General features: G+C 34.6%; 1 protein-coding gene across 1 annotated transcript in view; it reads left to right on the plus strand.

Moving 5' to 3' along the window:
* The window catches only part of Hspa4l (heat shock protein family A (Hsp70) member 4 like), a 97138-nt gene that overhangs the window by 44336 nt on the left and 37802 nt on the right, over positions 1 to 15000 (plus strand). Inside the window, exons 5-11 of the mRNA XM_023719501.1 lie at positions 5102 to 5224; positions 9573 to 9672; positions 10014 to 10147; positions 11852 to 12096; positions 12239 to 12315; positions 13830 to 13981; positions 14874 to 14980. Coding sequence (XP_023575269.1) covers positions 5102 to 5224; positions 9573 to 9672; positions 10014 to 10147; positions 11852 to 12096; positions 12239 to 12315; positions 13830 to 13981; positions 14874 to 14980 — 938 coding nt within the window. The remainder of the gene's footprint in view (positions 1 to 5101; positions 5225 to 9572; positions 9673 to 10013; positions 10148 to 11851; positions 12097 to 12238; positions 12316 to 13829; positions 13982 to 14873; positions 14981 to 15000) is intronic.

Consider the following 15000-nt stretch of genomic DNA (forward strand, 5'->3'; position numbering starts at 1 on the left):
TTAATAGCTGAATAATACTCCATTGTGTAAAAATACCACATCTTTCTCAACCATTCCTCAGTTGATGGGCATCTTGGTTGTTTCCAAGATTTGGCTCCAATACATAGATTTTATGCATTCCTAATCAAAATTCCAACAGCATTCTTCACAGAACTAGAAAAAACTATATAGATCTGTAAAAATAATTACACAGATATAAATACGATCTTGGATTTAGAGTTATATTCCAAAGCTACAGTGATAAAAATTAAGAGAATGGAAGCACAGAGAACAAAGTGCACATCAATGGAACTGAACAAAAGGTACAGAAACAACTGGAGCACATTTAGCTATCACATACTTTTGACAAAGAGTCCCAAAACATAGCCTAGAGAAAAGATAGCTTCTTTGTCAGATGGTGCTGGGAAGACTGCTTGTTTACCTGCAGAAGATTAGATCTAGATCTGTATCTTTCACCTTATATTAAAATGGATCGAAACCTAGTTATGAAAAGAGAAAAACCAAATTTCCTAGAAGTAAAAAAAGATAAAACTCTTGAAGACATAGGCATAGACAATGGCTTTCTGAACAGAACTTCAGTTGCACAAGAAATAACATCAAGAATCAACAAATATCAAATCAAAAGGCTTCTGCATAGTAAAAGAACAGTGAAGAGCTAACCTAGAAAATGAGAAAGAAATTTTAATAGCTACTTCTTATACTAACTAGAATATATAAGGTACTCAAAAAAATAAAACCCCCCCCAAAATAAAAAAAAATCAAAAATGTGCAATTGAAATGAATAGACACTTCTCAGGAAAAGAAATACAAATGGGCAATAAACACATGAAAAATGTTCAACATCTTTGACCATTAAAGAAACATCAATACACCAGGGCTCGGGATATAGCTCAGTGGTACAGTGCCTTGCTTGGCAAGCACAAGGTCCTGAGTTCGATTTTTGGTACCACCCACCCCCAAAAAAAACAATGCACTGTACCGTATTCCATTTTATCTCAGAAGAGTATCATCATGAATTCAAAAGCAAGAAATGCTGGTGAGACAGTGAGGAAAAAGGGACTGTATCATTGGTGGGAATGTAAACTAGTACAAGTGTTACAAGTAGCTCCTCCTAAAAGTGACTCCTCAGTTAAGTGTTAACCACGTTCCAAATTGCTCTCCTTTCCCTCTTCAGGTCCTTATCTTAGTGAAGTGAATAATAACTTTCAAATAAGTTTATTTGAAAAAGTATTAAGTGAAGAATGAGGGTGAAACTGATTCTGCAGAGTGAATTTGGGCCAGGTAAAAGAAGAGAGAGTGGTAAAAGAACACCCTGGAGAAAACAGGGCTAGCTACTGTGAAGAAAGTCAAGATAGGCAAGTTCTTGGCATCTGGGTCTTTTATGCTGTACAAATCTTGAGGAAACCCACAGGAACATCTATATGTGGATCCTGAAATGTGGCGCTGGGATCCTTTGCCTCAAGCTGACACCACCAGATCTAAGCCATCCTACAGGAACCCTTCTCAAGAGAAGTCCAGATACAGGGCTTTAAGAACCATTCTGGGATCTTGTGGTTGACAGGTCACATCTGCTTCCCCATCAGTTTTGTCATGCCCAAACCTATCTTGTAACCACTATGCAAATCATAGAGAGTCCTCCAAAAATTGAAACTAGAAATTGTTTCACCCAGCTATACCTCTTAGGATATCTTCCTAAAAGACATCATATTACAATGATATGTGCATACTTGTGTTTGTTGCCACACTATGAACAGCTAAATCTTGCAGACAGCCTACATGCCTATCAACAAATGAATGGATAAAGAAAATGTATATATATATACAGTGGAATACTAGTCAGCCATAAAGAAGAATAACTTAAGAGTCATTTGTAGAAAAATGGACATACCTGGAGATCATGAGAATGAAATGAATTAGACACAGAAAGTTAAATATCACGTGGCTCTTATGTGAAAAAACCAAAATATATATAAAAGGCAAAATAAAAGAAATAATGGGAAATAGGCAGAGGTAGACTTTGAATCAGTGGGAAGGGAATCTAGAGTTGGAGGGTGTACTAGTCAGTGCTCACAAGGTAGGCTTATGGCCACCCACAGTCAGATGTGAATGCAAAAGGGCTGTCTGCCACTGCAAGTGTGGAGTTCACTGTAGTTTCCCATGTGAGACTATCAGGAGGTTGAAAGGCTGACGGGTCTGTCCTGGAAGCCAGAAGAGGTGAAAGTGAAGACTGTTTCCTGCCTCCCAGGAAATAAAAGCAGTCTTCCGTCTCCCTTTTACTCCATTCAGGCTACAAACCTGTTGGTGCTACTCAGATCCTGGGTCTTCTCTGTTCTTTAGATCCTTGCAGCCACACCCAAAATTACACTAATCCAATTTAGTTGGGAAGGGCCTGGGAGATAGCTCAGCAGCATAAGCACCTGCCTGGGAAGTGCAAGGTCCTGAATTTGAGCCTAGGTACCTAAAAAAACAAAATAAACAACCAATTTAATTGGGAGTTTTTTATTCAGATTGACACTTAACTATCACAGAGGGAGAGGAAAGGAAGAGAGTGGAAAGGGAAGCAAAAAGGATTAACATGCAACATGTATATGTACAAACTGACCACTATGAAAGTATTTCTCACATATTGCAAACATGTATTAATACAAATTTTTAAAGTCTATAATATTCTGTATATTAGGAATGTTCAAAATTATAGCAAATTATAGAGGCATAAAACAAATTAGATGCTGTGTGTTAAGGGGAAGTGGAGATGGGGAGTAACAGTTAATGGTACTGAGTTTTTGAGGGGGTGATGAAAATGTTCTGTAATTAGATTGTATTGATAGTGTGCAATTTTGTGAACATACCAGAACCCACTGAATACACACTTCTGGAAGGATAAATTTATGTTATGTGAATTGTATCTTAGTGAAGCTATTTTTAAGGATTAACATTCAACTTGATGCATGTATGCTGTGGACACTAATAGAAGTCCAAAACAAAATAAATGATGAAGCTGTATTTTAGATAAAAATTTGCACACATACAACAATATACAATGCATTGTTGTAACTGTCCTGCTAACCTGTTTTGAAACTGTTTCATTGCTATTTTATCTTTTTTCTCATTAAAACTAATAAAAAAATTTTCACACATGTGAAGAGTTAAAACGTAAGAAATTGCATGGGTTATGGTTACAAAACTGAGACAACTGAGCTGTAAAAGGCTCAAGTCAACAACTTCTGACATCGCCAGTCTACAGATAACCCACTACTTCTATGGACTGCTAGGACTATATTGGATTATTTTGCTGAGTTCATGCACTTACAATATTTAAATGGTAATGGAATACCCATCTCTGACAAAAATAAACAAAAAAAGGGGCTACAAATGTAGGACCATTTTGTATCTGTATATACAAATAGGATAGATATACAGCTACTTTCTCTTAATTCAATAAGAGGAAAGATTTCTACTAATTGTGTTTGGATGAGATATCATGTCTGCATCTTATACTATGAATAACCACTATGAACACAACAGTATGCAATGTATTAACTATTGAAACTGTCCTAATGGGTTTTGAAACTGTCTCATTGCTATTTGTTTCTCAATAAAATTAATTGAAAAAGAAAAAAAAAGACAAAATATTTTCAGATACTTTTTTAGATCTGGTTAAGTCCTGGTTACTGATCACCTGAGTAATTTTATTCCAAGTTAACACTTAAACTAAGTGTATTCTTTTGGTTTAATTCTTTAAAATGAAAAAACATAATTCATGCTTTGTGAATGGGCTGGAGAGAGCACTATAAATATTTTTTTAAACTACAAAAACCTAATTTTTCAAATGATACAAGTTTTGCATATTCATAATGAATGTCTATAATCTAGTTCAGAAGGTTTTGAACATGTCATGTATTCAACTACCTTCATCTTTTTAAGACTGACCATTAGTGTTCAACTCCTCACAAATTCTCTTTATTTCTTTCTACACTTTTGTTTGAATGTTTTGATGATCATTTCATCTAACTTTTAGAAGAAATACAATATTGTACCCCTCTAGTCCCTAAAAGTATGGTGTTTTTACTGTGTTTTACTTATTTTTTACTGTGTTTTACTTAACCCTATCTCCATGGTTTAAAGGCAGTAATTTTACACAGCCTTGTTGTTAAACTTATTCATAAATGCATTTAGGAACAAACAGATATCAATTTTAGGTCCTATTCAAGGTAAATCTTGCACTACTGTACATGTTTATCCATAAAGACATTGTGCTACTTGAGAATCCTCCATAAAGCCTAGCATTACAGAATAAAATTATTCCACTTTGGGAATGCAGAGGTAAAAGATGCATCCTTTTCCTGTGGAAATTAAAAACATGTAAGTTTTAAGGTAGCTTTGTGTTGATTTGAAATTTTTAATTGTCATAAAAGTTTAATTATTTGATTAAGGTACAGGTTCCTCAGTGTTCATTGCTCACAGAATACCTTGTACAGTTTGATTTTATGTGTCTGTCTGTAGCATTGTCTTAAACCTATGCATAAAATGTAGCAGTTTCTTTTATACTTTATAATGTTAATAAGAAAAAATGTGAATTAGTATTTAAATCTAACTTATCAAAGGATTAGTTGGCTAGAAAAAGGTAACTTTTCTAAAGTAACATTAAATTTCATATTTAATTTTATACTTAATTATACATGTTAAATTTTTTTTGATATTTTTATTTCCTTTTCCCAGTTAATGAATAATGCTCTTCTTTTAAACATATTGGATCATAAGTTTCAAAAGAAAATTTTTATCTTTTTCTCTTTGTTTATTGTATCACACTTGGAAAATAAATGGTAAAAATAGCTTTTGTGGAAAGTAGATGATAATAGAAGATTGGAGACACCTGGAAGTAATTTAGTTGGTTGTAAAATTATGTGAGATAATGGACCCTCAGAAATGAGAGATGTTGTACTTTTCATTTAGGTCATAGTCCTAGAAATTTTTTCTGGAATAAAACTTTGATCCAGAATCTTGGCTCTTTCACTGATGTATGTTTACCATGTATAGAGCACAAGGTGACTAAATATTTGGACAAACAGAATAAATAACAGTCTCCACTTTTGATTTTTAGGTGCGGTACCTAGAAGAAGAGAGACCTTTTGCAATTGAGCAGGTGACAGGAATGTTGTTGGCTAAGCTTAAAGAGATTGCAGAAAATGCTTTAAAGAAACCAGTAGCTGATTGTGTGATTTCAGTAAGTTTTACTTTAGTAAATCATATTTTTCAATCTATTCATGTTATATAGAAATGTATTTCTTCCTTTGATACTTTTCATCCTTATCCAGAAGATAACCTAAATTTATAAATTAATTTAGAACTTTTCCTTTTTAAACAAAATTACCAACAATTATAAGAACACGCCTGTAATCCTAATACTTAGGAGGTTGAGGCAGGAGGATGCTGTGAGTTTGAGGCTAGCCTGAGCTAAAAAGTGAGTTCAACCTGAAGTGCTGAGTGAAACCTTGTCTCAAAAGACAATTAATGAAAAATAAAAAAAAAATTATCTTTTTTGGTAAAATTTAGGATTGAAATTCCCATAAAGTCAGTTGTGATAGTGAATCATATTATGTAAATTTTTAGGGGCCATTGCACCTGTCACTTATATAAGAATTTTCCTAAGTAGCACTTAGCTTCCAACTTTCAAGGACTTTTATGTTTTTGATACAATATAAAATTCCCATTTGGGAATCTGAGGTTTTTATATATTCTGTGTCAGAAAAAATTCTTACGATCCTCACCAAAACATTTAATTATTTACCTTCCTTGTCTCTTAAAATTCCACTGAATATTGTTAACTTGTATTTAATTTACATAATGTCTTAGCATTGATATTGCCTACATAAGAATTCAAAAAAAGTCACGAGAAAAAGGAACCAGATTATGAACTCTTTAGTGAATTTAGTAGTTCATCGGCATTTAGGATTTTAAATTCATTGGCATTTGGAATTTTTAATAAGAGAAAAACAGTGAAACTTGATATTTTTCTCCATTTAGTAATGTAAATAGTTTACTATTGACTAGGCACTATTTTAGTTATTTTGTATGTTTTAACTCTTTTAATCCTCAGAATCATCTGATGGGCATATTATTAACATCAGCTTTTTCATATTAAAAATTTGAGGGATATAGTTCATTCCCAAGATCATACTGGTAACTCTTTCATTACACTGTCTCTTGAATGTGTATGTTCATGGAAAAAAATTAAAAAGTCACCTTAGTTTCTTATTTCTCCCAATTTACCTTACTTACTTTTGTTTACATGTCAGAAATTAGTGTCAGAATGCAATAATAAGAACTTTCGGGACCAGGGAGATGGCTCAGTGGATTAAGCACTTCCCTGGCAAGCGTAAGGGCCTGAGTTCAATCCCTGGTTCTGCAAAAAAAAAAAAAAAAGAAGAAGAACTTTCAACTGTAACTTTGTGGTTGACATAGTTGACTCATTGTGAGTTCTATGAGGACAAATATTTTATCAGTTTTGGGCTCCAGTAAAACCCTAGTAGACAGAAAATTATTTAGTTAATAAGTTATCCAATTTTATATAAACCATACATCGTAATTTAAGATTTCTGTCAGGAAGAGAAGACCAAATCACCAAGCTTACCAGATAAAATTTAAGTTCCTTTCCTACTGTTAACATGTATAGAATGAAATTTCTGTATTCAAAGAACAAAATATCAGAGGAGACTACTTAGAGTTGGGAAAGCCTTGATTATTCTGTGCATGACTATACTTCCTAATTAGCTTTGCAGAAATTTATTTTTATTTTTATTTCTTTATAATTTTTATTCATTTTAATGAAAAAGAAAGATAAAATAGCAATGAAACAGTTTCCAAACAGGTTAGTAGGACGTTTACAATAATTAATACATTGTATATTGTTGTCTTCCTAGTAGTTATTCAGAGGACAGGTTGCAAACATATCTAAACAGGGGGCTGGGGAGATGGCTCAGTGGAATAAGCGCTTCCCTGGCAAGTGCAAGGACCTGAGTTCAATCCCCGGTTCCACCAAAAAAAAAAAAAAATATCTAAACAATATTAGTACAGACTTTTTTATTCTCAGTGAACTAAGAGAAAGTAGCTGTAGATCTTAACTCTCCTGTGTATACATGTATATGTTTTTATTTTCCTTCCCCCTTTTTTTTTCACAACTGTCTTTTATTTACGCTTTTGTGAAGTTAGTAACACATGACACTAGGTTGCTTAGCAACTGATAGCAAAACCTTAACCTGACAGGAATTTCATCTCAGAAGTGAGGTAACTTGTTTGCTTTACACACTGGGTCAAGTCCCACCTACATATATGTGATCGATTTCCTAGCTTTGTGGCTCCCAATATATACCCCTTTTCCATTTTGTTTTTTCAGAGATGGGTGTTCAGCTTTATAGAAATTTGCAGGCTTAAAAATTGCTTGCTTTAGGGCCAGGGAGTTAGCTTAGTAGAGCTCCCACGTTCAATTCCCGGTACCGCCAAAAAAAAAAAAAAAAAAAAAAAAAAAGCCTGCTTTGACAGAAATACTGAACAGATAAATGTTAGCTCTATTTTTTATTTATTTATTTATTTAGTTTTTTGCGGAACCAGGGGTTGAACTCAGGCCCTTGCACTTGCAGGGAAGCGCTTATTCCACTGAGCCATCTCCCCTAAGTCTGAACATACAGTTTTTTATAATGATTGTAAAACAAATACATGCTCATAACTTCCCTGTAATACATGTTTCTCCTGTTTGGAAATATAGCCATTTCAAGGAATTGGGATTTTATTCTTTAGAATATATATTGTTGTCTTAAGTTACTTTTTACTCGTTGCTGGGACAAATACCCGACACTCAAAATGAAGGAAGTAAAGGTTTATTTAGCTTACAGTTACTGGAGGGTTCAGTCCATATTCTGCTGACTCCAAGGCAAACAACAGCAGTTCATGCGGTAGAAAACAATGAAGAGCAGAGGAGGAGCAGCAGCTGCGGAGTCCATCAAGCCTCTCTCTTCCTTCTGCGCTAACTGCGAAGACTGGCGCTCCACAGTGAAGACCAGCACTCCTCCAAAGTGGGGCGGCTGCCAAGATCAAGGGGCTCCGAAGTCTGAGACTTCTCCACGGAAGCGGGGCGGGGCAGCAGGAAACCAGGCAGGGCAGCAGGAAACCTTTCTCAATTCCTGGGCCCTGCCCACCTGCAGGGCAAGGCCCCCACACTGAGATCTGCCGGAGCTGATTCAGCCAAGTTGACACAATGTATCAAATAACACAATTGTATAGAATATAGAATATACTTTAGAATATATATATAGAATGTATATAGAGGGGCTGGAGAGATGGCTCAGTGGTCTAAAGCACCTACTTAAAACAAGCTCAGCAAAAGCATCAGGGACCGCGGTTCAATCCCCCAGCACCACATGCCAGCCAGCCCCGCCCCCTGGTGGGCTGAGCTGGCCACACTCACACACACCACTCTCTCTCTCTCTCTCTCTCTCTCTCTCTCTCTCTCTCAAATAAATTAAAAAAAAAATTAAAAAAAAAGGATGTATATAGAATACAGAATATATATTCTAAAGAATATATAGAATATATGCATATATATTCTAAAGAATATATATATATAATGAAACTATGTTAGACATGACTATTAATATCACATATTATTCTATGATACTATAGATCTACCTAGTTCTTTGTAACAGTTATAGGGTACCATTATATGTATATATACTATATTCAATCTCATTTTAGCAGCCTTAAAGTTTGACTTTTTCATTATTAAAGATGAACGTTTTCTAATAATCTAGTGTATTAGTCCATTTTTCATTACTATATCAAAATATGTGAGGTAGAATAACTTTACAAAGAAAGTACAATTATTTAGTTCACAGGTTTGGAGGTTGAAAGTCCAAGAATGGTTGGCCCCATTAATTTGGCCTCTAGAACAGGCCTAATAGTATTATGACAGGAATGTGTATGGAAAGAAGGACCACACTGCCAGACAGGAAGTCTAAGAGATTTGAGTCCAACAGTTCCTATCCAGGCAATAGCCCCCATATGACCAGAGGACCTTCCATTAGCCCCGTCTCTAAAGACTTAACACTGAAAAAGAGTCACAGTGAAAACCAAGCTTCTTGGGGCTTTTTGGGTTTTTTTGTTTTGTTTTGGTGGAACCGGGGATTGAACTCTGACCCTTACGCTTGCCAGGAAAGCGCTTATTCCACTGAGCCATCTCCCCAGCCCCTAAAACCAAGCTTGTAATAATGAATCTTTGAAGGAACAAACACTATCCAAACTATAGCAGTCAGAGTATAATATAAATGTTTAGATTAACTGAACATTGGCATTTCTGCCATTTAATTAATTACCTTAACTGATATTATAATTACAGGCCAAATTTTTATGGTATAAAAATGGTTAAAATTATTTTTTGTTTATTTAATGAAAAACAACTTTCTTTGCCTTAAACTTACATAATTTTTAGTGCAATTATTTTACATTTTCCTTTGATGAAATATTTAAGTAAAATCTGTTACCTCAAACTAATATATTTAATTATTGTTTTTAAATATCAGGTTCCTAGCTTTTTCACTGATGCTGAAAGAAGGTCTGTGCTGGCTGCAGCTCAGGTTGCAGGCTTAAATTGTTTAAGGCTAATGAATGAAACTACAGCAGGTAAGTATTGTACAGTTTTGAGAATCAATATCAAAGGTTTTTTCTCTTTAATAATGTAAGTTTTTAACTCTTGCTATGTATTGGTTCTTGTAAGCTTGTTGCTTTGGAGTAGAACATTTTAGCAGAAGTTAAATATTTCTTATTGGCTGTAAGAGTAGTTACTATTTCAGACTTACAGACAAGTAGGGAATTAAAAAACCAACTTTATGAAAAGTGAATTTACTTTGAAACTGATTTTTTTATTACTGTACTGTATGTTAAAACACAGTATCAAAGTAACATCTCTTATTTTCCAAGTAATTATGATAATAGTAGTAACCTGATTCTTTGTTCTTACACAGTTGCACTAGCATATGGAATTTATAAACAGGATCTTCCCTCATTAGATGAGAAACCAAGAAATGTAGTATTTATTGATATGGGACATTCTGCCTATCAGGTCTCAGTTTGTGCCTTTAACAAAGGAAAACTTAAAGTAAGTAAATAAATGATTTGCTATATTTAACTTTAATTATTAAGAGCACAGACTGTATAAAGAATCTTAATATATGGGCTTTCACCTTGGCTCTGCCCTTTAAAAACTGACTTTGAGCAAGTTTTTAACCTCCCTAAATCTTAGTTTTCCTGTCTGAGGATAATATCAGTAATTATCTCTGAGAATTTTTTTGGGGAAAAAAATGAGTTATATATTTTAAATGGTTAGGATGCCTGGCATATAATATGTGTTATTTGTTATTGTACTTTTTTTTTTTCATTTTTCATTTTTCATTAGGGAAGGGGCTATGGGATGTCCAGAGTCTCACTACTAGATTGGACTCGTAGTGATCCACCTGTTTATAGCCTCCCAAGAGCTGGGATTACAGGTGCGTCCCACCACGCCCAGTCTCAGCGCGCCCTGGGGGGCAGGGCCAGCACGGTAGGTCTGGGGATCGAACCCCGACCCCTGCACCTGCTGGCAGGCGCTTTAATCTGCTGAGCTATTCAGCTGGCCCTGTTATTGTACTTTTAAGCTTTTTTTTTTTTTTTTTTTGAGTTGTTAAAACAATTAGGAAGATTTTATATAGGAAATGTTTTCTAAAGTGATTCATATTATTTCAGTGTCTTTCTAGGAGTGTTTATCTTTTTATGGTCTATATTTAATTTTATATTCACTTTTATATTGACTGTCCACACTTAAGATCTCTCCACTGTGCATTATGAGTAGAGTTTACTGAGGAGATAATAGTTTATCCAGCTCTGCAAGAGCCTTTTGTCTTTCAGCTTTATATAATAACATCCTTGTAATGAGAGCATTAAAGGAAAATGACTCATGTTGAATACAAGGGAACTTTTCTTTAGTATAAATGGGTTTATTTTCCCTTAGCCTTAAATTTTAACATAATTTTTTTTGTTTTGTTTTTTGAGACGGGGTCTTCCTGTGCAATTCAGGCTGGCATTCAACTCATATGTAGTTCAAACTGTTCTCAAAATTACACTGCCCCTCCTGCCTCAGCTTCCCAAGCCACGATGCCCAGTTTGTCAATTAGTTCATGTTAATACTGTCTCTGTATTGTTTTTTGTTTTGTTTTGTTTTTTTGCTATCTCATGTAATCTATTTTTTCCCCCTACTTTGAGATAGAATCTCACTGATGACATTGCCTAGCTTGGCCTCAAATTATTGATTCTCCCACCTCAGCTTCCTGAGTTCCTGGGATTATAAGCATGCACCACCATGCTTGGTTTCATGTATTCTTTTAAGTTTTTGTTAAAATAAGTTGGAATTTTATTTGTTTGTTGTTTTAAGTAGTATGCAGCAGGTTGTATATTGAATATTTATAGTATTTTAATCTTTAGATCTGCTTTTTAAAAAAAGTTTTGTTCTTGTTTGTATCCTTAGACATGTTTCTTTACTGTCTTAGACTTGATTTTTAATATAATGGTATTGTGGAACCAAAGAATATAAGATAGTGAAGTTGTAATTTATTTCAGAATTAAAATGATTCTTCAAATTATTATATATGGATCTGTAATATAAAGCATAAAATTAAGAGTAAGGAGATATGTTAACTCAATATAGGTGGTAATGTAACTCAGATTCCCTGCAATTCAAAGAAGTTCCTAAGGTTTTTTTTATTATTATATTACAGTTTTTTTCTATCTATCTTTCTGAAAATTCAGTTCTGCTTTTTCAATTGAACAGGTTTTGGCTACTACCTTTGACCCATATTTGGGTGGCAGAAACTTTGATGAGGCTTTAGTAGACTACTTCTGTGATGAGTTCAAGACCAAATATAAAATAAATGTAAAAGAAAACTCTCGGGCCTTGTTGCGTTTGTATCAAGAATGTGAAAAACTGAAGAAACTAATGAGTGCAAATGCATCAGATCTTCCACTGAACATTGAATGTTTCATGAATGACCTTGATGTTTCTAGTAAAATGAACAGGTAGTGTATTTATTTTCAGTTGGAAAAGTATTTGTGTATTTTATAATGTTTAGATCATATCTGGTTCTTTTTATGCTGTTATTTTAGAAACTATGTGCAGCCTTTTATCCCAAAACAATGTTTTTATTTCATTTTGTCACAGGGCTCAATATGAGCAGTTATGTGCTTCCCTCTTGGCCAGAGTTGAACCACCTTTAAAAGCAGTAATGGAACAAGCTAGTAAGTAGAAATTTGTCACAATTGAACTATGTGGTAAAAGCAATAAAAAATTTATTGTCTTTGAAAGATATTTCACATTTTTAGAGAAAGCTATTATATTCTGTAATCATAAGATAGGGCATGAGAAATCTGGCTTAGAATTCTTTCCTGAGTATTTTATTATTTATATCATAAAGCCTATGATACTTACATTTGGAGGTATTCATATGTAAGGTTAGAAGATTGTAAAATGAAATTAAGGTAGAAGTGGGGGTGTGATTGCTTTTCAAAAGATTTCTGATAACAAGGCCAGATAGGGCGGCACATGTTTATAATCCCAGCTACTCATAAAGGTACCCTGGGCACCTCACTAAGACTTTGTCTCCAATAAGAAACAAAAAGGAAGTGTGCAAATCAGAACAATCAATAAAAGCAAAAATACTGTTTGACACACATACCTCTACTGGGTATCTTCCAGAGACGAAAGAGTTAAAGGTATCAAATTACAGCACAAATCATAATAGCTAAATTTTTGAAACACCCTTATGCCCATCAACAGATGACTAAGTAAAGAAAATGTAATATCTGTGTACAAGGAGTATTACTCAGCCATAAAGAAAGATAAATTTTAGTCAATTTTAGGGAAATGTATGATATTGAAGACTATAATGCTGAAGGAAATCAGCCAACCAGGTTTAAATATTACATGGGTTCTCTTATTGAAAACACCAAGATAAAAATGAAGAGCAAGATACGAGAGATGATAGGAAACAGATAAACTTTAGGGAGTTGGAAATAGACCTGGGATGAAGGGGAGGGTAAGATGGAGAGAGAAAGAGAAATTAAAAATATGATTAAGCTGAGATACATATATATGGTAATTCCCCAAAATGATTATAATTATTATATATCACAGATATACATTAATAAACAAACATTTTAAAAAGGGTTGAGACTCAGTAGTGTAGAACTTTCCTACAATGTGCAAGGTCCACCACATGCACAAAAAATGGTTTTAGTAACCAATTAAAAACACCTTCTAGGGCCAGGGAGATAACTCAGTAGAATAAGCACTTGCCTGGCAAGCACAAGGGCCTGAGTTCAATCCCCGGTTCTGAAAAAATTAAAAAAAACACCTCTGTAAAAGAACTCTAAAGAAGTTCTTCAAAATTCCAGAGGTGCTTGTTAGTCCCTATTGTCACTCAAGGACTTTAGACCAAATCCAGTGCTGATAGCATAGATAATTAATAATACTTTGGGCTAATTTCAAAATTTGTTTTTAATCTTTTGTTTTCTCTTCTTTTGAGTGTACCAAAAAAAATATGCGCAATACTTTCAAGCACCTGGTATGCTGGCACACACCTATAATCCCAGCACTTGGGAGGCTGAGGCAGGAAGATCAAAAGGCCAACCTGAGCCACATAGCCAGCCCCTGTCTCAGAACCCTCTTCCAAGAAACAAACTTGCCAAATCCTACTGTTCACAGACTTTTGAAGACTCTTATTTTTCTCATTGAAAAACATTTTATTTTTCAGACTTACAACGTGAAGACATAAGCAGCATAGAAATCGTAGGAGGAGCAACGCGAATTCCTGCAGTGAAGGAACATATTACCAAATTTTTTCTTAAAGATATAAGTACCACTTTAAATGCTGATGAAGCTGTTGCAAGAGGATGTGCATTACAGGTTTTTCTTTTTCTTTATATTTTGCTAGAAGGGGTGATAAGTGTGAAGATTTAAATATTATTTCAGTTACCTGTCAAGCCTAAATTTTTTTTTAATGTATTAAGTGCAAGGTCTACAGGGTCTCACTACATAGATCAGACTCGTAGTGATTCTCCTGTTTTCAGCCTCTCAAGTTCTGGGATTGCAGGCACACACCACCACACCCAATCACAGTCACTGTCTCAGTGCACCTCGGGGATGGGGCCAGCACAGCACACTGGGGATTGAACCTCAATCCCTGCATCTGCCTAAGCAGGCACTTTAGTTTGTAAGCTATTTGGCTGGCCCTAATGAGCCTAAATTCTTGTGTAATTTTTTGTTTTTCAACTATACTAGGATTTTGTATTTACACTGAAATATCATTTATAAGTACTTGATTTTTTTTTAAATGTATTTAGTACAGGGTCTTACTATGCAGCTTAGACTCGTAGTGATCCTCCTGTTTTCAGCCTCACTAGTGGTGGAATTACAAACGTGCACCACCATGCTGGGTCTCGGTGGCTGGCTTAGTGCCCCTGGGGGCAGAGCTGGCACAGCATGTGGTATTGGGGATCATACCCCATCTCTGCTCTGTCCCTGTGCTTACCTAAACAAGCACTTTCTCCGTTGAACTATCTCACTGGCCATTATTTTATTAGTTTTTGAAACTATGCCCATTTAAAATTGCTTTTTGAGATTTGAAAATGTCACTACATTAATTTTTATATGGTCACATACAATTTCTCTGGCTCTTAACTAAAGAACAGGGATTTTTAAAATATAACAGTTTTACTAAGATTTCATTAGGTAGTTCAATCAGGGTGAAATAAAGTTGTATCTATTGATTCAAATATGGTATGCTTCTTATTTTCAGTGTGCAATTCTCTCACCAGCATTTAAAGTACGTGAATTTTCTATAACAGACATTGTTCCCTATTCAGTCACATTAAGATGGAGGACCTCTTTTGAAGATGGAGCTGGGTGAGTTATTTTTAAAATCT

Source organism: Octodon degus, unplaced genomic scaffold (assembly GCF_000260255.1).
Source record: "Octodon degus isolate 3935 unplaced genomic scaffold, OctDeg1.0 scaffold00068, whole genome shotgun sequence".
NCBI classification, from domain to species: Eukaryota; Metazoa; Chordata; class Mammalia; order Rodentia; family Octodontidae; genus Octodon; species Octodon degus.